The sequence below is a fragment of the Nelumbo lutea genome, chromosome 3 (assembly GCF_056320005.1).
Source record: "Nelumbo lutea isolate HS-2025 chromosome 3, American lotus-T2T, whole genome shotgun sequence".
NCBI classification, from domain to species: Eukaryota; Viridiplantae; Streptophyta; class Magnoliopsida; order Proteales; family Nelumbonaceae; genus Nelumbo; species Nelumbo lutea.
Window position 1 is genome coordinate 42427330 of NC_142686.1, and position 26351 is coordinate 42453680.

At 36.3% G+C, this 26351-nt stretch overlaps 1 protein-coding gene across 1 annotated transcript; it reads left to right on the forward strand.

The window, feature by feature from the left end:
- The first annotated feature begins 1509 nt into the window (after positions 1 to 1509).
- Positions 1510 to 26326, forward strand: LOC148864521 (mitochondrial adenine nucleotide transporter ADNT1-like). The gene is made up of 8 exons (XM_088981398.1): positions 1510 to 2279; positions 11794 to 11842; positions 18307 to 18470; positions 19301 to 19338; positions 23103 to 23215; positions 23409 to 23522; positions 25173 to 25517; positions 25900 to 26326. Exons 1-8 carry the CDS (start codon positions 2116 to 2118, stop codon positions 25981 to 25983), a joined length of 1071 nt encoding a protein of 356 aa, XP_088837524.1. The 5' UTR covers positions 1510 to 2115; the 3' UTR covers positions 25984 to 26326.
- The last annotated feature ends 25 nt before the right edge of the window (positions 26327 to 26351 follow it).

Here is a 26351-nt window from a genome sequence, read left to right on the forward strand (position 1 = left end):
ATCAGAGTTTGCCAAGAAGTAAAGAATTCATGACAAAATACCCACAAACCCCAATATTAATAAAATAATAAAATAATATTAAATTAATAATAACAAACAAAGTAAAATATTTATACAATATAATTAAAGTAATAATAAAATAATATTATTACTTATTAAATAATAATAAAAATATTAATAATTAAATAATAAAATATTATGAAAGTAATAATAAAACAATGACAATAAAATTAGAATATATTAATAATTAAAATAAAAATATACTAACATATTCATTATTAAATGATAATAAACTAATTTTAAAATAAAAATAAAAATATTAAAAACTAATAATAAAATAATAATAATATATTAACTAATTATTCATAAATTCATGATAAGTTCTAAGATATTAATTATTAAATACTAATAAAATAATAATAAAAAGTACTAATAGAATAATAATTATATATTTCTAAATTATTGATAAGATAATAATAAATTAATACAAAATTGAAAATTTTTAGTTAATTCCGATTCCAAAACAAACCAAACAACAACAATCATAATGATTCCGATTTTGGACTTAAGCAAACAAGCATATGGAATAGATGATTGTGATTCCGATTTTTGGGGATTCTGATTTTGATTTTATTAACAAATCAAACGGACCCTAATTGTCTATGAGGTATTTAATTTAAACAATTTATTAAAAAACAAAGGGTACTTTAAGTAATTAATAATCCAAAAAGGAATGAATTTGGAGGTAAAATCGCGTAATTAATTTTGTAGAAACCCAAAATAAGAAACCGAACGACCATAATCACACACGTGGATTCTTTTGTCTGAAGACAAGGTGCAGCTTTCACGTTGAATATGAAAAATAAATATAGAGGATCGCAGCCCGAGAGCTTGGGTGTGAGACTGAGGGGATGACATATTGTCTTCGGCCTTTTAAATCCAGAAGCAAAGTGGGTGATGTGTGATATGGGCCATTGTTGTGGTCCCGTGGAATCGGGCGAGTTTTAAGTAGGACTGTTTATGGGCCGGATTTGGTCGGTTTATTGATGCTTTTTCAATCAGTTCGATCTGGTTGGTTTACTTAGAAATAAAATCGAAACCGACCTAGTATTAAGTAAAATCAATCTAATTGGTTTGAATCGGTTTAGATCAGTTTTATGAATGATTCTCTCGGTGTGAACAATAAAGGATTCAAGTCTAAGAAAACAAAGGCTGGATGCCTATAAATTAAAAATGATTTGATGGATTAAAACTGATATTTTATATATATAAGAAATTATATATATATATATATATATATATATATATATATATTGTGTGTGTGTGTGTGTGTGTGAAAACTGAAACTGAACCGAATTATCGATTTATATTTTTTGTAATCCCAAATCGACTGGTGATGAAGAAAAACCGACCAACTTAGATTAGATCGAATCGGGTTAATCGATTTAATCGGTTTGAGTCTTGCTATGAACAGCCCTAGCTTTAAGTGGTCCGACTGGGATTCGATCCCTGGAACGAATTCGGATGGGCTCCCCACTTAGCACGCCCTACAGCCCATCCCCATGCCAAATTGCGAACATTTGCTGTGATTGTCATGGAGAGATGTTCCGCGCGAGTATATCCTTTGCCTCGCCAATTACTGATGAATTGTTACTTTACACACGTGTACGATCTAATTCCTGTAGACCGGAGAGGATATTTTAGTAAATAAAGGACTCCCGGCGGCAAATATCCAAGCCAAAATGGCCGGATCACGGCTTTCCTACGTACAACGGCCGTCAGACGATCTAGGTTTCCGTTCTGAAAAGGCAACCCAACGAACAGAACAGACTTTACTGCATACTCATTGTACCTTATAATATAAACACCCTCTTCTCTCCCACTCCCCATCTCTCTCCTTGTATAAATTGCTCCAAAGTCCAAAACGCCGTCGCTGAGCTTTGGCAAAGAGGACTCATTTCCCGGCACATTTTTGCCAACAGCAGGGAGAGAGATGGAGATTTTTACTCTCGGTTAATCGCCGGAAAACCATTTGATCGCTGGAGTATAGGCTTTTTAAACGGACATCGTGGTTTTTTTCTTAGGGTTCCGCCAGGGTTTACTTCGTAAGGTTTGATGGCTTCGGAGGATGTCGTCGGGAAAACGAGCGAATCTGCGGTTTCAACGATCGTCAATCTTGCTGAAGAGGCGAAGCTAGCGAGAGAAGGAGTTAAGGCGCCTAGTCACGCAATACTCAGTATCTGCAAATCTCTCGTTGCTGGAGGAGTCGCTGGGGGAGTGTGAGTTCCTCTTCTCCTCGAATTCTCTGTTTTTGGTTCCTGCTGATTTCGTTTTTATTTCCTAATATTTCTGTTGTTGGTTCTATTTATGCTTTTCCATTTTCTGTTCCCCCATTTTCTTCTTCGGGTGGGGGTAGAGTTCGGTTATGTCGCTGGTAATTTAATCCTTTATTAGGGTTTGAGATCTCCCTTTAGTGCGATCACTTCAATTGACATATGGCTTAGTTTTTTTCCCCTTTTTCATTGCGTATGATGCAAAGTTAGTTGATCTTCATTTGTTAATGAGTATTTTGTTTTTCATATTCTAGAATAAGGTTCCCCACCCCAAGTTAATTTTTAAACCCGGATGGGAACTACTTGTTATTACATTTGCAATATTCTCAGTTTATCGTTGTTATCCGTACAAATGTCTCGTTCTCAATTTTCTCTAGAAAAAATAGAAAACTATGGTTTTCGTAATCTTGTTCGACTACTTGTTCGATTTATTTTGAACGCCGAAGAAACAATTATTTTGGAAGTTCAATACTCCATGGGCTTGCATGAAGTTCAATGCTCCATGGGCTTTGCTTCTAATGGCATCTAATTTTGTTTGCTTCCTCAACTGTTAATGTTCAAAACTTGTCTGAAGTTCTGCCGAATTATTTTTGGCATTACATTTTCCTAAACTTTGGTGTTCATTAGTAGGATGTTTTCGTAAATGATACATCTCGTATAATTTACTGTTGTACTACCTAAGGCTGTTTCAGAATATTTTATTTAATATGGCAGTTCTTACACATGTAATTATGTAGCTATATGCTTCTTCTGAACTTTAGGATACGGTGAAAATGTCTTATAGAAACTTGGGATTTTGTTCCCTGCAGATTCAGTGCCCTCAATTCTATAGCAGTTGTGATTTATTTACAAGTTTATCATATTTAGATTCACTTCATTTAAGATGAACTCATTTGGAACCGGGGTTCTCAAGGAGGTAAAGTTGTGCAATCCAATGGTCTTGTACAAGCTCTGGCTTGCCAGTGTCATCCTAGATGTGATAAAAATGAAGGGGGGATTAGTTGTATAGCCAATATTCTAGACAATACATAATGCAATAGGCTCAAATATAATGTTGAATGGCCAAGTTGGAGTCAATGTTCACTAATTTGTGTTATTATTTTTTGGGGGAGGAATGACACAGTCTTGTGCTTTCCAGATCTAGTGATGCCAAAACTCTGTTGGTATTGACTATTGAAACCTAAGATAGTGCAACTTCTATATATAATACTCCCAATTTCCCTCTGGAAAGTATTGTCAAAGTATTGCCTTTCTCAGTGCTTGATCTGAACCGTATCTTGAACATTGAATATAGAAGGGCCGCAATTTGCAAAGGGGCTCCTGAATAGGTTTCAAGCAATTAATTTATTGATGCTTACAAGGAAAGATATTCTTGATGTTGTATTGTTTGCTTTGCAACATAATATCATTTCTTATACCAAGTAACTTTCTAATTAGAAGCTTTATTGAGCTACTAAGTGAACTGCACATAAATTCTATATAACATTTATTTTTCATGTTAGTATAATATAATATACTCTTCAAAATTATTCGTTTATTCAGCTTTGAAAAGTTGTTTAAAGTTTTATAAATTTTGGGGTTTTTATGTTATTTATTTGTTGTGTTCTAGTTGTATATGTAATGTATTACAGTTTTATTTTCTTTTTATTTATTTGTACTAGTTGACTGCAATGTGCTTGAGAGAGAGTCCCAAGGCAAGTATCGGCATTATGTAGTAAAGCTGTTGCATGTATCTGGAATTAATTTATTGACTTTGCTGCTGTTTGGTAATGCTATGCACTCTCCATTTCTCATGTAACCAATTTTCTTTTAATTATAGAAAAAATGCACTCTCTAATTGCAAACGAAGTCCTATTGTCTCTTCTTTCTTTAAAACAGATGTGGTTTGGATGCATTTTTTAACCATTTATAGATCAGAATGCTTGCTTTAAGAAGAAATCAAAACAATACAAGAATTTCTCCTCACGAGGAGAGCAGGGGCATCCATTTCTGGCTTTTCCACCCAAAATACATGAACATCCAACAGTGTACCTCAGTGGGGTTAGGGAAGACCACACATGTACAATCCTGCCCCATTAACTCTCCCTTTTGCCAACAAGTCAGAAGTTCTATCAATTTGGTAAGGTGATGACTAGTCGTTTTGGCTTTTTAGTCAATGTAATGACTAGGCATTGAATTATTGACCAAACAAAGATCATGATCATCATCTAAGCCTTGTCCCAACTATATGGTGTTGGCTGCATGAATACCATTATGCCATTTCGTTCTATTTAGTGCCATATCCATTGTTAAACTATGAGTGCTTAAATCATATTTCTTATTACCTCAATCAATGTCCTTTTTGGTTTTCTCTTAGCTCTTCTAACCCATTCAACTTGCAACAGATTGCTTCTTCTTACAAGTGTTGTAGATTGTCTTTTATGCACGTCACCAAACCATCTTAGAGTTTGTTCGTTTCCTCTTAACTCTTATCTCTTAAGAGGAATCTTTTAACTTCAAGAGAAAAATGGTTGTTCGTTTCCTCTTATCTCTTGTCTCTTAAAGTGCAACCATACAATTTTTTGTTTTCCAATGATGCCACCAAAAAGGCAAACAAAAACTCTCATATATGGGGTCAAAATGCATATTTGATAATTTTCAGAATTCAGAGCAACATTCTCTGCATTCAGAGTTCAGAGGAAATAAAAGTTCACCAATACCAATATACCTCTTAATGTAATTATTGCACTTTTAGATGTCAGACTTCAGAGCAAACAAGCAGGCCCTTAGTCTTCCTCTTATTTTATTACCCATTGGAGCTACTTCTAGGTTCCTTCAAATGACTTCATTTCTGACCCTGTCCTTTGTAGGTTTTCTGCTCATCCATTTCAGCATCGTTGGCCTCAACTGTTTTATAGGAATTTTCTTTTAATCTAAGTGGTATTTGCTCATCACCTAAGATTCCAGATGTGCCTCTCTATTTGGTCAATATGCTCTAATTCTATGGGTGACATCCTCATCAATCTTTTTTTTTTTTTAATGAATGATCCTCATCAATCTTTCATTTTTAATGAATTATCGAAGCAACAAAATGCATGTAATAGTAAATAGAATGAAACATATACTACATACTATTAAATAATGAGAGCTGAACACAATAAAATAAAACTTTAGACAACTTTGTGGTTGACTATGTTGACTAGTCATTAATCAACTTTGTGGTTGGTATGGCCCTCAAGTAATTTATTGGTTGACCAATTATTCCATGCTTTGTTAACACGAGTCAACAAGAGTTTTAGTTGATCCTCTAACCCATCAGAACAAGGCTTTCATGTTTTAGCTGATCCTCTAGCCTCCTTAATTGCATGCCATAGCACCTGAGAACCATTTTTTTTGTTCAGTGTCCAACTTATCTCAACTTGAGAATATCCATCCACCCACAAAGATGTGTTTTTCATGCATCAAATGGCCAAGTTTTAATGCTGAAATTTTTAATGACTGAGGACATGATCTGGGGACTTGGCACCTAGGGTTATATGCCCAGTCATTTGACAACAGTATGGAAGTGAACTAACTAGAATCATGTAAGGTTTTAGTTAGTTTTGTATGCAGAATAATCAGCTTGAATTAGAGGAAGGGAGAAACAAGTTAGAGGTAAGTCAGGCCACTTGATATTTGGGGGGGGGGAGCTTTTAAAGGGGCTTTTGGTTCAAAATTGCCATACTCCTCCCTGCCTTTTCATCCAAATTAATTAACATGAAGGAATTAGGGAGATCCCTATATATTCTTTAATGTTCATACGATGATACTTTGTGTTGCCAGTAAAAAAATGTTCGTACAATGATACAAAGCATCTTACCAGGTTACAATTGTAGTTATGATACAAAATGGTTTTACATTGCACTGTTTTCAGACTTAACTTGAACATTGGCTTGTTTTGGCCATTGAATCACCAGTCAAATAGGTCTGGCTATCTTGCCAACTACCTGACTTAGGGCCTGTTCGTTTGCTCTGGAGTTTGACATCTGAAAGTGCAATAATTATGGTAAGAGGTATATTGGTATTGGTGAACTTTTCTTTCCTCTGAACTCTGAATGCAGAGAATGCTGTTCTAAATTCTGAATTCTGAAAATTATCAAATATCCATTTTGACCCCATATATGAGAGTTTTTGTTTGTCTTTTTGGGGGTATCATTGGAAAACAAAAAGTTGTATGATTGCACTTTAAGAGATAAGAGATAAGAGGAAACGAACAACCATTTTTCTCTTAAAGTTAAAAGCTTCTTCTTAAGAGATAAGAGTTAAGAGGAAACGAACATGCCCTTACCTGAATAAAAATATGTAAAAAAATCAAAATATTAGAAAAAATGGTAAACATTTCTAGATCATCTTCTATACCTATCCTACATTGAAACCAGATTAATATAGTAAATAATATAAGGTACAACACCTATTAGAAGAGGTATTTGAGGAAACTTCTATCAAGTTTTTTTTTTTTCTATTTTTCTCTAGAACTGTGCTTCTCAAGAACTATTTTGGCTTGCAGTTCCGGTCAAAATGGTCCAATTGTCCAATCCAATCTGAGTCTAATAATGCTTTCAAGAATTTAAGGGGAAATTCAAGAAGTACACTCATGAAGAGGTAGCTGACTTACAAGGGTAGGAAGATATGGTAGAAAACAGGGTTTTAAAAGGTATATGCCTAGAGATGCACCTCTAGGCGAGGTTCACTAAAAATGCCTTGGAGCGTATGTTGGAGGCGTGGATGTGTCTAAGGCATAATCCCCAATCACCTTTCGCACGAGGTGTGCACCAAAGAAAAGAAAAAGAAAGAAGCTTCATGCGTTCTGAACTATACCTCATGCATATGGGTAGAGGAACGCCTTGCATCGCATCTCCATGTTTTAAGACTTTGGTAGAGAATGATGCACTATGTTCTGTTAATCATATGTAGTAAATTGGTTCTGTTGGTCTGGTATGGCTTTTGCAGAATATGAATCTATGGTCCTATGCGGTGTGGCTCTTTTGCTGGGAGCTGGCTCCAGCAAGCATATTGTACTATTTGCCTCTGTTATGATTCTTATGAATAAAATTACTTTATCTTCTTTGTTTTAAAAAGACATTCACAATATTTAATGTGCCAGACGTGTTTTTTTCAGCTTGTGTTTAAAATATGATTTTTCTTAATGTAGCTGAACCGATGTTTTAAAAGGCATGGGAGGTCTATGCTTGGAGGTGCCCCCAAATGCCCTAAGGCATATGCTAGTGGCATTGATGCTGTTAATGTCTTTTGCATGAATAATGATAGAGGTGTTCACTGCATATGCCGCATGCACGCCTCATACAAAAGACAGTAAGAACGAAAAAAGAAAGGAAAGGAAGGGAAAAGGAAAAGAAAGAAAGAAAGAGAAGAAAGAAAATAAAAGGAAAGGGAAGGGAAAAGGACATGAAAGAAAGTTTGGACCAGGGGATTTGCTTCGACAAGGCTCTCCCTTTAGTTAGTGTTATGCATCTTCATTCTTCTTAATACAATACGTGGGAAGCCCAATTTACGAGGCTCCCATCAATGTAGGATCTAGGGAGGGACAGATGCACTCAGCCTCAGTGGTTTAAAAGGCGCGCCTAGGCGCACAGGTGAGGGGCCTAGAACAAAGGTAGGGGTGCTCACGATTCGGTTAACCGAACCATAGCCATAGGTTTTTTTTTTTTTGAAACTGAACCTAGTAAGCTCACCCCAAGATGAGTGCTCTCCTATTTCAACTTCCCTAGAGCCTCCGGTAGCACAATCGAGACAGCGATGGGTTCTCTGCCCCTACGGGGATGGAGCGACAGAAGTTTTGAGAATCCAAGAAAAGGTCACAGTGAGACGATCCGTTTATCATTACGATAGGTGTCAAGTGGAAGTGCAGTGATGTATGTAGCTGAGGCATCCTAACAGACCGATATAGACTTGAACCTTGTTCCTACATGACCCGATCAATTCGATCAGGCATTCGCCATCTATTTTCATTGTTCAACTCTTTGACAACACGAAAAAACCTGCTGAGGAACAACGAGAGATTAGATCTCATAGAGTTCAATTCCCATTCTCAACCCATGACCAATATGAGCCTGAAGCTTCCTTCGTAACTCCCGGAACTTCTTCGTAGTGGCTCCGTTCCATGCCTCATTTCATAGGGAACCTCAAAGTGGCTCTATTTCATTATATTCCATCCATATCCCAATTCCATTCATTTAATATCCCTTTGGTGTCATTGACATAAGAGATGTCGTTTCTAGTCTATCTCTTTCTATTTCTATATATGGAAAGTTAAGAAATCATCATATAATAATCGAGAAATTGCAATAGAAAAGAAAAAAAGGGAGGTTTGTGATGATCTTGAAATCTTTTCTACTAGGTAATCTATTCTCCTTATGCATGAAGACAATCAATTCGGTCATTGTGGTCGGACTCTATTATGGATTTCTAACCACATTCTCCATAGGGCCCTCTTATCTCTTCCTTCTCCGAGCTCGGGTTATGGAAGGTCCCATTGGTTTTTCCATATCTCCAAACCAACATCAAACCAATACTATTGGTTAATCGGTTCAGTTCTTTGGTTTTTCGGTTTTTTATATTTCTAACATATATTATAAATAAATATATATATAATTTATTATGTTATAAATAATAAATGACATAATATATTATAAATATGTATTTTATATTATAAATGCTATAAATATAATATGTAACATATTTAGGGTAAAATTCAAAGACCTCCCCTAAAGTTTCATTGTAATTAATACCTCCTCTGAACTTTGAGAAATTCAACAAAAACCTCCCTTCCGTCACTAATACCCCCAAGGTGTCATTTAAAGGAATCATAAAATACCATATTTGCTCTAAGCAACATCTCCCAATTTCCCTCATTTCTGCTAGCGAATAAGCACAAGCCAGCTATAACCATGGCCATTAAACCACTCCCATTCTAATGAAAGAGGGGATCCTCAACCGAATTCGTTCATTTTCATTTGAATGAATTCTTTCTTCCACTTAAGTCCAAACATCTGCCGTCCAAAAGGTATATCGGAATACCTTTATCATTGATGTCACACCTGCACTTTCAGAATTTCAGAATCTTCAATCCATTTGGCATCATCTCCATTTAATTTGCTAGCCTGTGCTTTCTTCAGGGCTAACTGCTACTCAACAATTTTGCTTCATTTTTTTTTTTGCAACTTCAAAAAGGCGATTAGGGCTTTGATGATAATTAATAAAGTCAACGGGAACTGATCAATTAGTCATTGTAATCAATACTAAACCCAATGGCTAATTTGGCTAGTTTGTTGTGTAAAAGAGATTTTATGAGCAAAGAACCCAAAAAATAGATAGGATATGGTGTATATCCTCAGTAAAATGGTGACTTGACAAACTAGAAGATGGCTCTCTGTCTCTTGTTAGAGATCACATTGCAAAGTTATAACAAAAGCATTATCTTTACTCTGGACTTCAAATCTAAAACTTGTATCAGGAACAAAGAGGCTAATACTCACCAAACAATGAATCTGTGTAGTATAAATTGTTTGGACCCTAGGAAATTGCTTACCTAGGTGTTGTATAAACATTCAAAATTCTCTTTAGTGTTTAGGGGAATTGAGATAGTGGCTAGGAAAGAATGATATGGTTTGGACTTTGAAGCCATAGTTGCAATTTTAGTGTCTTCCTTACTCCATTATCTTTTATAGTTGGAAAAACAATAATAATACGAGGCCATTACTTTTTTTTTTGATAGATACAGGGCCATTACTTTTAAGTCAATAAAAACACAAATTGATTCATATGAACTCTCAAATTGTTCTTGTGTTTTACTGCTTTAGTCTATTTAGTCTGTAGAAGAGAAGAAACTATTTATGGTAGGCATAACCTCAGATAGATGCATACAAAGGAACTTGTGGAGTCCGTGTTCCACATATTTCTCTCCTTAGCGTTCTTGTAATCAAGTCTAGGTGAGTACGGATTCAACTAGTTTGCTGTTGGGTGAGACATCTGTTCCCGTGTTTACTCAACCTAGGAGAATAAAACAAATGCAAAGAGAAACAGGGTAGTGTGGACGTGGCAGAGGAAACGCGAATGTAGATTTGTTTTCTCGGCAACGGAGTTCAATAGGAAGCTTGCAGTCATTGACGGTGTTTATAAGGCGGAGAGACGGTAGGTGAGCTTTTTCTTTTTGGGCTTGGACAAGCCAATGAGGTAGTGGTTGGGCTTTCTGGCTGGTCTGGCGAGGAAGAAATAACGCAAGGACTGCCTTGATCTCAGCAGAAGCGGTGGCACTAATGCTGTTGCCGCATGGGTGGTCAGTAACGTTTTCCATTTGGGTTAGTAACAAAAGGGTAAAATCGATATTAAAAAATTATGCTTTAGTTAACGTTTTCTGTCTAGGTTAGTGATGGAAGGGAGGTTTTTGTTGAGTTTCTCAAAAGTTCAGGGGTGCTATTTGTTACAATGAAGCTATAGGGGAGGTTTTTATGATTGTTAGAAATCGGTTCGGTCAACCACCGTTTTTTTCTAGGTTAACCAAAAATCGAACTTGTTCATCAGTTTTTCAAAAATATTGAATCGAAACCAAACCAATCGGTTTGGTTAACCTCATTTTCGGTTTGATTTTCTTGGTTCGGTCTGGTTTTTTATGAGCACCCTACACAAAGGCAGCTCGTAGAATCGGGAGGAATATAATATATAATACATCACATTAGCTACTTGAAGTAATGCGATTGAGGAAAAAAGGAGATTGCGGATCTTACATGCTTGAAAATGTTTTATATGTTTGATTTTATTTTTAAATTTTCATTTGAATAAGCTTTACATGTTATGTTTATGCATTTTAATTTTAGATAATAGTTTCTTTTAAAACATTTATTTTAAAATTTAAGTTTATATTGGGTGTGGTCATACAAGGAATTGGTAAAAAATTTTAAGTTTATATTTTTATTAATATTATGTTTAATATTTTTTCCATTTTTCTGAAATAAAACAAGGTGAGATCCCCCCTTCTTTTCTTCCTCCTCCTCCCCCTCCTCCTTTCTTCTCATCCCCCTCCTCTTAAGGAGGCATAAGCCTCCTTGTGCTCGAAAGTTTTACGCCTCTTACATTTTGAACTACGCCTCACACCCATAGGTAGTGGGACACCTTGCATCATGCCTCCGTGTTTTAAAACATTGAGCTGAAATGTTTTTAGGCATTGCAGAAGCATATGTTTTTTGGCTTAAAAAGGAATAACTTGATATCTAACTTTCTAGATTTGTATTTGTTGTCAATTGGAGATTGGATGGTTAGGCAAGCTGTCTTCTATGAATGTCATTGATTTGTTCTAAGTTCTAACTCATCAGTATATGAAAATAAAAAATTTAGTCTAATTTGTATTTTACCCTTGGTCTAGCTTTTGCCTGTACTTTATTCTGGTTGTCTTGTCCTAAATTTAGTATGTGTATATCTTTTACAGGTCACGCACAGCTGTTGCTCCATTGGAACGGTTAAAAATATTGCTCCAGGTAATTTATTTATTTGTTTATTTTTTGAGATTGATAACTTCTTATCCCAAGTTCACCTAATGATTTACATTGCTGGAAGTTCCCAATAGGGTGGTTTTTATGCTTTTTTTAGACCATGTTGCTCTTTACAGTTTTAATTTTTAACCATCATATTAATGTTTATAATCTTTTAGAAATTAAATACTTGATTGTTGACTGTTTTGGAGCGTGGAATTAGACCATGTTGCCTCTTTTTTGTGTCCTTTTCAGGGGGAATTTAAATTCCAGTTCCTAGGGTTCTAACATTTTGTGTTTGAATGCACATTAAGAAAGTGGTTGGAATTATTTTTGTTTCACCCCTATTTTATTGAATAATCTCTTCATTACCAATCAAAAAATATAAGAAAGAACTTCAATTCTGTCCATCTTGTCCTTATGTATACACATGCTTGTATATGTAGGAAGATAATTCTCCCCCTAAATGTGATTTTAAATGGATAGAATAATGGAGTTGAAATTAAGTTCTTTGATAAGATACCAGCCCCATGAGGTGTTTAACTAAGTACCAACCCATTTCAATGTGCCAAATATAACCTTAGAATCAGTGTTATCAATGCATCCATGAGTCAACAACTAATTAGTTGAGGGCCATGCCAACTGCATCATTAATTAATTGGTCAACACCCATGACATAGTCACCTATGATGAGTAATCATCAACTAGGTTGACTAACAACTAGCCCATTTGTTTGACCACAAAGTTATTTTAAAGTCTTATTTGCTTGTACTCATCTCTAACTTATAAAATAAAGACTAATGACATGTCTTTATATTCTGATATAAAACAATTACTTTAAGCATCTGATGCATGTGGTTGGGTGTGTGTATATAAAACAGAAACAAGGCCTAGAACCAAAGAAAAAATAATGGAGGATATCTTTTAGGTCTTTTTCCAATCAGTGTCATGGTTGAGCAAATTTTCCTGCACTTGCTGCACTAAGCCATCTATGTGTGAGAAGTGTCCAGGAATTGATGTAAAATTCAGTTTGACATTTATGAGTCCTTACAATACACATGTATAATAGAACACCTCTCACACACCGATTGAAAACAAATGCTATCCTTACCTACCTCAGTCTTGCCAACATTCTTCCATATGCTTCCAAAACAAAGGTTATTTGCTAAATTTTTTATGTGATATATTTAATTGCATGATGCCACATTGCCACTCTTTGTTTACTTATATGATATTGCATTCTTATATTAAATTTTGACATTTTTCTTTTGCGATCAACTAGTCAGCAGACTCAACACATCTAAGCACCACCTAGTTGTTGCCTCACTGTATTGATGATACTAGAGTTTGATTCATGGATACATGCTTAAGTTATTTATTTTTGACTTAAGCAATTTCTTTATTATTTTTTTTAGGCAAGTAAGGTTAAAATACTAAAGAAAGTATACAAGGCATATACAGATACAGAGGAGACCCACAAAAGAGCCTGCCCAAGAAGATTACACAGCTAAGCCTAGCTCCTAGGTCAAAGACCAGCAAAGAAGCATATTGGACCAATGCCCAAATTCAACTACCACAAGAGCAAAAGCCATAAACCAAACCAAGTTAGAAAGAACATAGAAAAAAAGCAACAAAACCCAAAAACGGACCACCCAATTAACTACATAGTGAAGATCTAGGGTCTACCCCTGCCTCTTCTACCTCTCCCATTGCTGCTTCGTAGAACTCTTTATCTAGAGCTCTGCAAACCTCTAGTGCCAGGGGTAGCCACCAACAAATCATAAAAACCAGAAATGTTTTTTGACCTTCTACAACCGGGTAGATGTGGGGAAAAGCCAAATGAAGTTCTCAAGACCATTAAGCCAATGTGGGGAAAAGCCCATGGGGGGTTTCCACGTATAAGCTTGTGGAAAGTCCCTGCTAATTGGAGCCCTTATCTTCCTAAAAGATGAACAGGTCATTCTTCCTTGTGTAAGGCCGAGAATGAGGACTGTGTCCATTTGCTGATCTCCTGTTCCTTTGTTACAACTATATGGAGGTGGAGCCTTTGTTTATTTGGAGGTAGGTGGTCTTTGCCTTCTGATTTAAGCTTGTTATTCAACCCATCTGTCTTTGTTTGGCACACTAGAAGAGGTAAGGTCATGTGGAAATTGTGTCCATTTGCTGATCTCCTGTTCCTTTGCTATAACTATATGGAGGTGGAGCCATTGTTTATTTAGAGGTAGGTGGTCTTTGCCTTCTGATTTAAGCTTGTTATTCAACCCATCTGTCTTTGTTTGGCACACTAGAAGAGGTAAGGTCATGTGGAAATGTGTCAGGGCAGCCATTCTGTGGACTCTTTGGGAGGAAAGGAATGCAAGAATTTTCTTAGAGAAGGAAAGAGGGTTAGATGAAATGAAGGCTTGTATCCTAACAAGAGCAATCCATTGGCCGAAAACTGTGGATATCTTTGAGGACTTCTCCTTTGATGATTTGCGGAGAAATTGGCTAGTAATAACTAACACTTCAACAAAGAAGGATATAATTCTGTCAGAATGGATTCCGCCTTTGGAAGGTGTCATCAAGCTGAACTTTGATGGAAGTAGCCCAGGCAACCCCTGGCCTTTAGGTATAGGGTGTAACTTGAGAAATAAGGACAGCAACATAATTTCCCTATTCCCAGGACCGGTGGGAGTGGGGGATTCCACAAGGGCAGAAATCCTTGCTGTAGTACAAGGAATTCAGATCGCCAACCAGCTTGGGGTGGAGCATCTCCTAGTTGAAGGGGACTCTCAAGTGGTAACCAGGTGACTCCTAAACTTGGATACCACCATTTGGGGCTACAAAGATCTCATCGAAAAAGTAAAGTGGTTAACCAGTAATATGAGAGTTGAGGTAAAATGGATTAGTAGGTCAGCTAATTCTTTGGCTGATGCTTTAGCCAAACAGGGGTTTTCTAGGTAAGATCTTTTTTGTGCTTCTATGTAAGTTGTTATTAATTTGGAAATCTGTACTTAACTAGCCCGGAGAGGTTGCAACTCGTACCTTTCCTTCAGGACTTTGTACTATTGTCTATTGCTGTTTTATAAAAAAAAACAGATCATTCTTGATTTTCAGGGATCCCATATGCACATCCTTTCATCTCCTCAATTTCGCTTTGGGATATTTTAGTTGGTGTTTAAAATCCCCATCTTATGTATCATACTCATTCTCCTCAGTCATGTCTTTAGCAGACTTGGTGGGAATTTAGGCATTAGAGCTGCAAAACTGTCAATCTCTCAGTAATCTAAATTTCTTCTAAGCTTGGCATGCCTGTGGACATCTTTCTTCATAGTTATGGAGTATTGGTTAGGAAGAGAAAGAAATTTGACCTTGTTCTCCAAGAGAGAAATTTGACCTTATTCTCCATAGCAGCCTGGAGACATCTTTCTTCGTAGTTATGTAGTATAGGTTGGGAAGAGATAGAAGTTTGACCCTATTCTCCATCACTTGGATAATACAAAGTTAACCTGTAGAAGGTGTTATAATTTATAAAAACCTGCAGGAGAAGTGGGAGATGCTCTTCCAGGGTAAGACATGTTGCGGTCAATGATACGATCAGCCTTTTCTGGGTAGTTTTCTTATTGTTATTCTTTTCTGGATAAAGGGCCCATTGATAGTTTCCAAGGTGCCAAGGCGAAGCTAGGCAATAGGGGGGGTGCCTTGTAGCTGCCTAGGTGGGCATCTAAATACGGACTTTTTTACGTATAAACCACAAGTCCTAGGGTAATTCTTTAGGTTCCGTGGCAACCAGCAACCATCTTTCATTGACAATCATCTATAAACTTCATAAAAAAGTATAGGCTTCATATTAAAACATAGAAAATCAACATGTTTATGAGAAGAAAATAAGAAAGAAAAGAATATTCAGAAAATGTGTGGGCTGAGGCCCTATTTTTATTTGGGAAGAATTTTAAGCTCTTCCTTGCTGTCAGGTTTTGAAGTCTGAGGGTTCAAGACAGCATACACCAACATGTGTGTTGATTAAACCCTAACAAACAAGAAAAAAAAAATAAAAAGAAACTAGTATATAAACATGGATTTTGATGGATGCAGCTTGGGTAATACTGGACCTTCAGGTGTGGTTGAGTTTTTAGGGATGAAAACGGAAACATTGTAGAGTTCTTTTCTGGACCTTTAGGAACAGCAAACACAATTCCATGTTTTCATGGATCTACAAAGCATCATAGATGAATTGCAAGCAACAGTTTGGCAGAAGGACTAGCGAAGGGAGGGGTAACAAGGGATGAAGGGACCGGATATTTTGGGGCCAAAATGGATAGGGGCTAATGTATTCATGTATGATGGTTAGCTGTGGTTAGCCATTTTTTGGGTTCTCTTTTCTATTGTACTTCCTTTTTCTATTGATTAATAAAATTCAGTACTGTTATTCATAAACAAAGGTAGGCAATTGAGTGAGTCAACCATCCATGAGTGTAGGGATGTAAATGGATTGGATCGGATTTGAATCAGTATATATCCGAATCCAATCTGATAGTATAAATCTCATATCTGGTCCAATCGGATCTCAAAGAGGTCAATTCGAATTCGAATCCATTTAGGATTTCAAATATCCGAATCTGATCTGACCCGATTTAATATCGTTCAAATTTAACAAATTACTAAAAGTGAAAAAACTACATAAAGAAAAAACAAAAAATACAAGCATTTTTCAACTATTTTATCATGTATATACATGTCTTCTTCAATGTTTTTAAAACGGGACCGGATAGGGAACCGTTCCGGGGACCCGTTCTTGGGTTGAACGGTCTGACTGTCCAGTTCGAATGGATGGCCCATTCTGACATAAAAAATAAAAACGGCCAAAAACTATTGTCCGGGTCGATGGTTCAACTGCCCATAAATGTGGTGAACATGGTTATTCCCCAGAAGTCCATAATTGTGGTGTTTGCTGATGTTTCCACTTCTATCTGTAAGATCAGTGGACTCAGCATGACAGTTTACTCCAAAATTCCGGGGAACAGTGGCGGCAGACCAGAGTAGAGAGAGAAGGGAGAGAGGGAAGGGATGGAGAGAGAAGGAACAGGTTCTATCCTATGTCATGGGTCTGAAATGGATTGAAGGCCCAAAGATGGGTAATGGGTTCGAAGTGTGTAATGGGTTGAATGACCCCCTTGAAATGGGCAGTAAACATATATTTATAGATTTTGGGTCCACATTCCAGAAGCTTCTTGGGTTATTATTCTTTTCCCATTTTGCCCTTTTATTCTAGAATGTTATTTTTATTCATTTAAAACATGTGATTAAATAAACTTTCTAGAATATTTTAGTTTGCAGGATCTTTCTAGAACATTGTAAATAAACACATGTTGATTTACTGTCGTGCAGTGGAATGCTCAGCACTTAAGCTTTTTTAATTGATTAATGACAAAGTGGACTGGTTTGATCCAGTTCGGCCCTGGGTCAGCCGAGTCCATATGCTAATGTGATGCCATGCTCTTGCACTATCAAAATTGAATTCTAGGCTCATTTTGTGAAGAGTGCATACAAGGTTTAGAAATATTATATACAAGGTTTTGTCCTGTACATTATTTGCATTTGCACTTTTCTGAAACAGAGCTCTAGCTTCAAACCTGCAACCTTACTACTCAACATACTAGATGTTTTCCAAGTACTGAAGTTTTTTGCTTATTAAGTGACAAAGTACCAAAAGAATTTAATATGCATAATTGCATATATAAACTCATAGAGATGGCAATTTGACCCGTTCCCATGGGGCTCTACCCTGCCCCCCGTTCAGGGTGGGTTTTCTGACCATTGATTGGGGGTTTGGGGCAGGTTTTGGGGAAACCTGAAACTCTGGGGATTGGGGACAGGGCAGGGATGGTATTTGTCCACCTGCCCCGACTATATTATATAACATAATATATATAAAATTGTTAATACATATATATTATATTATACTATATTATGTTACATAATATAAAATAATTTTTGGTAGGTTTGAAAAAATAAAAAAATAAATTTGCAAGTATGCAAGTAGGAATGACTAGGATGGGGCAGGGCAAATTCGGGGATCCCCGTTCCCCATGGGCATGGGGATGGGGTTAGGATTTCTAGCCTCGGTGGGGACGGTGCATGGAAAACCCAGCCCCACCTTGCCCTGTTGCCATTCCTAGACTCATAAAATTTATTTAGGATAAATATGGAAACTATGGTAGCATTCATCAATGTATTTGTGATATCATTGATGAAAAAGTGATTAATTATAATCTTATTGGAAGTCTTCAGTATTTCCAATCTCTTGCATGGGCATGGGATGGTCTGAAACTTGAATGCATGACTGAAAAGTGAACTGTGGTTGGAAGTGTGGATGTAATTTTTGTTAGAAATTCAGCATTTCTATGATTTGTTTTTTTCCCATTAATTCATTTTCTTCTTGAATTTTATGTTAAAAACATGATAGATTGTTTAGGTACTGAAATTTGCAGGTTCAAAATCCACATAATATAAAGTACAATGGAACAATTCAAGGGCTGAAGTATATATGGAAAACAGAGGGGTTCAGAGGACTGTTCAAAGGCAATGGAACTAACTGCGCTCGTATCGTCCCTAACTCAGCTGTTAAGTTCTTTAGCTATGAGCAAGCATCTAAGTATGGTTCTTTCCTACAGAATTATTATTATTTCTTTCAGTGTTCATTTTATTTTTATATATCCTACATGACATGATCTAAGTATGGTTCTTTCCTACAGAATTATTATTATTTCTTTCAGTGTTCATTTTATTTTTATATATCCTACATGACATGACATACATGTACAATCTGTGTTTTCACGCATATAAAACAGATTGCAAATTATTTACTTTATTTTCTGGTGATAGTGTACAAGTGAGAGAATGCTTTCTGGGATCTTTTTTTAGGGACTTAATTTTCTTGTGAAAGTGAGATGCATACCTGTAAATAAAAATAAACTGGGAACTCATTTTTTAAGATTGGGTTATGATCAAACAGTTTAAAATGTTAATTGAGTAATTTTCCACCATAACCGCTAGAAAACAACCTGTATATTTTATCTTGTTTAGTAATTTTCCTTGATGCTGCACGACTTAACAAAATGAAGTCTTTCACATGTTTAGTAACTTGGCTTTCTGTATGCTTTATAATATGGACTCTCATTGATCTGTTTCTCTAATTAATGCTTTGCCTGCAGTTTTTGGACCTTGTGTCCAATGATATGAGAATTCTTTTTTTGTCATTTTGATATTTATTTTTATTTAACAAGTTTCAGTATACGTGCTATTCTGTTTTGCTTCTCCTCATCGTCCTTGTTTCTATTCTATTTTGAATTTTATTTGAGAGGGCAAATATCTGTTCACTTTGAAATGTTATACTTTATTTTGTTTCTGCATACATGCTTTGCCTGACCATCATTTATTTCATTTTGTCTTCCATTTTCTCACCATTCTGGATATTTGCAACAGGGGTATTCTATGGATTTATCAGCAGCAAACTGGCAATGGTATGGTGATTCCTATTTTATGCTTTTATGTTGCTTTGTTGGAGTTTGGATACATCATGTGGTTTGTGATATGTATTTTCCTTTTTAATACAATGTTCTTGCTTATGCATATTTTTGCAAGATAAATAATCTTGGTTATAAATTTAGTAATATTCTAATGATATTTCGCCAATAAAAGAACAATCCCATGTAGTATTTGTTTAATATCTAGATGATCTTTGCTACTGCTGACATCTTATGTCATCACATGATAATCCAAGCTAGTGGATTGGGTTTTTTAACATCTAACAATATTCTTAACTCAACTGAGGTTATTATCTTGAAGTAATGTAAGCATAGAGAGGACTTGTGGCTGGGTTCTCATCTCTTGATTCCTTTTGTGTGACATATCTTCTGAATGATCAATCATTTTAGACCCTGTCCTTGATTGAATTTCTGTTAACACCTGTAGTTTGCACTGGTGCAGGATCAACAACTCTGATACCAAACTGATTCAGGATGGACCTATATAATACGAAAAAATAGAATAAAATAACCAACGAATTAGCACCTAGAAGTGTTATTAAGAATCAACACTTGATAGTTTTGCCTGTAAATATATGCAAGGTCCTCTCTCTCTTTGGCATCAGATAATAAAGTGTGAATTTTCTGCTTCTAGTGTTCGAGTTATTCTAATTTTCTTGACGGTTTTGATTCCTAATTGTACTTCTGGGAACTGACTGCTAGGCAACTCGGTTGGCCCGAGTTAGCATTTTACACTGCTTTAGGCCTGGGCCCCTTCAAATTTTGACAGAAGCCCAACCTGAGCCCGCCCAAGTTGCACCCCTACTGCCAGAGGAGCCTAGGTGCTGATTCCTGGTTTGCTTTATTCCCTGTTTCTTATTTGCAGGTGCATCCTGCATCATACACAATGGTTGTAAAGGAATGATCAACTGTAGTTATTTTACACACACCTCACAACCATGAAAACTTTGTTTTAATTGCTGAGTTGTGTTTAAATGACTTGCCAAAGAGTGTTTAGCATCAATACGTTTTTCTACCATTCTGTTATAACTTGTCATATAGTATAAACTAACAAGAATTCTATTCGTTGGTGCCAATTTGTGGAAAAACGCCAACGCAATGGCAGTGCATATGTTTCTGTTCAGAGGGTGATCATCAGAGACCATCATGATGTTTGTGTAAACAGGGGAAATTAAAGCAATACCCACTCTATGGCGTATTGAGAAGCGCAGAAGCAGAATGCTTTTCTGAGTTGTCATATTCTAATTGCAGCGAAGTTTTTTAATAATAACGTAGAACACTGTAAACTCCTAGCCAGCACATGTGTCTACCAAACACATTTCTTGAAGAAGTGTTGCATAATTGGGGTACTGGCATAGTTCTTAATATGGTGAAAAACTGGTAAAAAACACATGGATGCCAAACCATCTATATCAATAGCTGTTTCATTAGAGGTTTGACTGATGAAGTTGCAGTTGCAAGCACCTTATAGAGTACCTCATGTTTGACTTACTCTAAACAACAGGGACAATAATTGGTAGATTTATGCATGAAAATCTAGGAAGAAGATCTTTAGACCTGAAAAACCCACCCAAGCCCAGCATGTGTCTACCAAACACATATCTTGAAGAAATGTTGCATAGTTGGTTTACTATCATACTTCTTATCATGGTGAAAAACTGGTTAAAAAACATCGATGGCAAATACCATCCATATAAGGGCTGCACACTGGCTGAAAACTCTAGATCTATTCACTGACTTCTCTGTGGATGATATGGCAAAAAATTGGAAAGAGATTGTGAACTCAGCCCCAGCTAAGACTTCAAGTCCTATATGGACGACTCCTATTGGCTTCATCAAGCTGAACTTCTATGGCAGTAGTATTGGAAATTCAGGGCCTTCAGGAATGGGGGGGGGGTTTAAGTAATGAGCATTACTCTCTTAAGCCTGAGATTCTGGAAGCTGTGGAAGGAGTAAAAAGAGCATTACTCTCTTAAGTAATGAGCATTACTCTCTTAAGCCTGAGATTCTGGAAGCTGTGGAAGGAGTAAAAAGAGCTAAAGACTTGAATATCAGTAAGCTGATCATAGAAGGAGATTTTGAGACTAGTGGGCTGGTTAAAGGAAGAGCACCATGATCTCTGGCATTACAGAAATGAAAAGATAAAGTTTAAGTGGCTGACAAAGGATATTGATGTAAAATGTACTTGGGTGAAGAGAAGTGCAAGTTCCTTCGCCGATGGGCTAGCTAGACAAGGGGTAAATAGGGATTCTGTTTTCTGGGCTCAGTTGTAACTGTAATACTTTCTTTTGGATGGCTGCGGGGTCAAGAATGTTTAGCTCTCTTCTCTTGTATCTTATTCCTTTTTATTAATGGAAATTCTGTTATTGATAAAAAAAATCATTGGCTGTTCCATTAAAGGCATGGCTTTTTTGGGTAACAAATATAAAAGAAAATTTATTGAGAAATAAGAAGAAGAGTACGAGAAGGTGATAAGAAATCATCCAATGAAAGAAGCAACAAAGATCCAAAAGCATCCACCCACCTCTAAGACCAAAGGGCACAGACACCCCAATACCAACAACAGAAAAGACACTCAAAAAACACAGCCTCCAAAACTCTAATGCTGAAACAAATAGGAAGACACGAAACTCCACTTTATACAACAATTTGCCAAATAACAAACCTACCAAAGTCTCCATACCCATCATTTGAAAAGACTGTCCTCCCAAATGACTACTTGACAGCTATAATACCCAATTATTCAGCCTCTCCCTAGCCCTGACCAGCTCTCTCTTTACTTATCAGATCTCTTCGTTTCTTTAATCAATATCAGATGTCTTTGTTTTCTCAATTAGGTATTTTCTCAAAATCCTGCAAATTCTTAGAGTTATCAATGATTCTTTCTAGCTCCAAGACCACATTATTCTTAAAAACCTGATCTGCTGCCAAAGGTATAACGTATGAAGTTATAGTTGCATGCACCTTAAGAGAACCTCATGGTTGACTTGCTCTAAACAACATGGACAAGAATTGGTAGATTTCTGCACGGAAATCTAGAAGGAAGACCTTTGGACCTGATAAATCTACCCATGCCCAGCCCAGACTTGAGGTCAGCTGGAGTTTATAAAATTTTTGCTCAGGATGGGCTTAGGTTGGCCACCTCAGGCCTGGACTGGCTTCAGGGTGGGGTTACAATTGCTTAGGGTTTGTGCTTTGTTGGAATTAAACCTGGCTCAGCCTGCACAAGTTGCACAATCATGACAGCACTAGATAGAAGGAATTTATAGACTAATTTTTTTGGTGGGTGTGGATTTCCTTATCAAAGGAGGGGCTGCTTGTACCTTTGGGATCTTTTGGAGTTCTTGTCAATAGCAGTAAAGGACTAACTCTATTTATTTTATTTTATGTTTATTATTGTAGAATGATCTTTCTGTTATTATTCATATACTTCATCATTATTTAATAATAAAACTTCACAATTACTGTTAAAAAATCTTCTTTTCTAATAAATAAACTGTTGAACTTTCTTGAAGCATCCTTATTTGGTCTTCGCTTGGATCCTATTAACTTGGAGCTTAGAAAATCTTCTTGGAGCTTTTGTTACCAAATAACATCCTATTCAACTTGGATTTAGTTATAAAAATTGGACCATCAAAAGAATTTATATGCTGATTATGGAATCATTATCTTGTGATTCAAATGCAGTTATTGGTGAAACAGAGAAGGGTGGATCTGATTTGATTTGTTATCCTTTGCAGAAGATGCCCAGCTCACTCCTCTTTTACGCCTTGGAGCTGGAGCATGTGCTGGAATCATTGCTATGTCAGCAACTTACCCAATGGACATGGTACGAGGCAGGCTAACTGTACAGGTATTGATTCACCTTTTGGAGATCCGTCTGCTCTTCTCTTTCTGCATTGTCTTGTTCAATTTGCTTGTATGGTGAGATATGATATTGTGACATAGTTCTTTTGCATTTCTATTTTTGGCATCCCTTCCTTTGGATAAATACAGTGTCATATCATTGTAATATTATCTCTTTCTTCACTGTCTCACCTTGGCAGACGGAGAAGTCTCCTTACCAGTATAGAGGAATGTTCCACGCACTGTCAACTGTCCTCCGAGAAGAAGGTCCACGGGCCTTGTACAAAGGCTGGTTGCCTTCTGTAATTGGAGTTGTAAGTGGAATATTTGATGTTTGTTTTAATTGTAGTAGTTAGATGATTACAGTAACATTAAAACGATTTTGAGATTTGAGACCTCTGAGGTGTGGAACTGTAGAGCATAAACAGTTCCCCATCTTTTTCTGTGGAGTCTTAAATATTGATCTTATGTTTCTGTATTTTAGCTCAACTGGAAAGGAAATTTTGTCAAGCTGAAAATATCCTTATTTTCATTTTCATGATTTATAATTTGAATTCTCTATCTCTGTGGGTCCTTTCTTAGCTAGTATTTCCTTTTTTATTGCCTACTACTGTTTTTTGCTAGTCCTTACTCTATGTTTTCTTATTCTCAAGCATCTATTTTTTTCTTCTCCTTCAGGCTTTCACCTTATTTTGGTGCATAATATGGATTGTTTTGTTTCCGGTTCAAGAGAAGGCGCCTTTTGGTTTCTCAATGCCATGCTAAGTGTACCTTAGCTTAGAGATTCCAATACTTAACACGCCTCTAATCCACTTCCACCTTTTTAGCTTCTCATTTTACCATAATTTGAAATAAAAACTTAGGCAACCTAACTTTACTACACTTATCTTCAAGAAGATATTCAACCTCTGATTTTGCCATTGTCATTTTTCTTAAACCAAATGTTCTTTTGGCTCTGTTTGAAAGAGTTAAAATAGAAATATGTACAGTGCAAATACAAGGTTTAAAAATACTGTATACAAGATTTTGTATTGAACATATTTGTATTTGCACTCTTCCTAAACAGAGCCTTTAAGTTTTAACCTCTAATATTACCATCATTTTCATGTTTTTTAAAGATTTTGAAGCAGAGAATTAGCCCAACTCAGAACATTCTCTCCCTCTAAATTTTGCATTGCCCTTTTTTGAGGGTGTTCTATGATATAAATGTCTTTGTTTTCATTTCTTTCTTAAATTGCTGCATCAGAAAAAACAAAAAAAAAAGTTCTTGAATTGTACTTTTTACTTTGTAAAGTAAAAGCAAGTTGGTTTTATTTCAAAAACAACTAATGTTTTTGAAGCACTCAAAATATGGTTTTTAGAACATAAAAAAGAGAGTACAGATATATGGTTTATGAACATGGTATTAAATAGCCAGATGAAATGTGTTCATGCCAGAAATTCAAGAACATGTTTTTGGTTTGAGTTTTGAAGACTGAAACCACATAATCCAAGAACATGTTTTCCATGTTTTTGTTTTAAGAATCATTTTGTTTTTAAACCAAATGGTTTTGAATAAGAAAAACAATTCACATTGAAGAAGGCCCCCTTTGGCAATTATAATAAATGAAAGTGACTCATGGTCAGACTCATGACCCCATGTATGCATGGGCCAAGGTGGGGTTACAAAACAAAAAAAAAAAAAAAGATGAAAAGAGATTGTATTAAAATGGCTGTGGAAGAATGATAAGCAATTAGTTCTCAATCATTTGCAAAAGGAAATCCAACTGAACACCCCTTTTCCTTGCAGCAGTTAAAAGGGCACATACACAACCACCAGGGGAAAATCAATTATCTTTCTTTTCTTTTTTTTTTTTTTAATTTTTAAACTGTAGGTGCCTGATTAGATTTGAGGGGGCAACTTGAGAACTTGAATTTTTCACTGCCAGTACTGTTTAGCTTATACTATTTTCTACTGTTGGCAGATCCCATATGTTGGTCTCAACTTTGCCGTATATGAATCTCTAAAAGACTGGTTGATCAAAACTAGACCATTTGGCCTGGTTGAAGACTCTGAATTAAGTGTGACAACAAGGCTAGCATGTGGAGCTGCTGCAGGAACTATTGGCCAAACAGTTGCTTATCCTCTTGATGTCATTCGTAGAAGAATGCAGATGGTGGGCTGGAGTCATGCTGCTTCAATTGTTACTGGTGATGGAAGGAGCAAGGCACCACTTGAGTATACTGGCATGGTTGATGCATTCAGGAAAACAATTCGCCATGAAGGCTTTGGAGCATTATACAAGGGTTTGGTCCCCAATTCTGTCAAGGTCAGTTTCATATTACACTTATTCCTTATTGATTAATGTATACCTGTTCCTTGGTCCTATTCTGGTAGGCAGTAGAACATTAGTGTGTTATCCACAACAAATGCAGAATGTGTTGGGAGTTGAGACCTGCCAATTCCATTGGCCCTCTTGATTGGACGTATTTTAATTATTTAACCCTTTTTTAGGTTGGGAGGGGTTGTAGGGTGTGGTGTGCTGGACTTGATCATTGAAATGGCCATTTTCTTTTGAGTTAGGTGTTCTGAGATAGAAGATTAGTGTCTATGTCAAACTAACTACATTTCTGAATTGATTTTTACTATCAAGCATCAGTGGAAAAAGAAAAACTAATCCGAAGATGCATTGCTACTGCTATTTTCTTCAGGTGGTACCATCCATTGCAATTGCATTTGTGACATACGAGATGGTGAAAGACGTTCTTGGAGTTGAGATGAGAATATCGGACTGAAGCGTGGATGAGGCCTCATGATATTTGTTGATTTATGGTGGTGCTTTTTGTAGGTGAAAGAGCAAGTTACAAATATTTTTTTCCCGTAGAGAATGAAGAAAGTTGCATATACTTCTAGTTTTAGCCAATTACGATATTACCTTCCCCAGCTTTTATCTCCATCCGAACATGCCCTTAGTTTTTCTACTTCTCATTTGTATGCTTTGCCAATAAAAGGTCTGTAAGAACGCGAGGTGAATGTGAGTAGCTTCCTTAGAGAAAGTAAAGAGGAAACACCCTTTCCAAATCTTGTTAGCCGTACCGTAACTGGTTATTTATTAGAATAACATCTTGTCAGTGACCACATGCACCTCTCTATCATTTGCTTT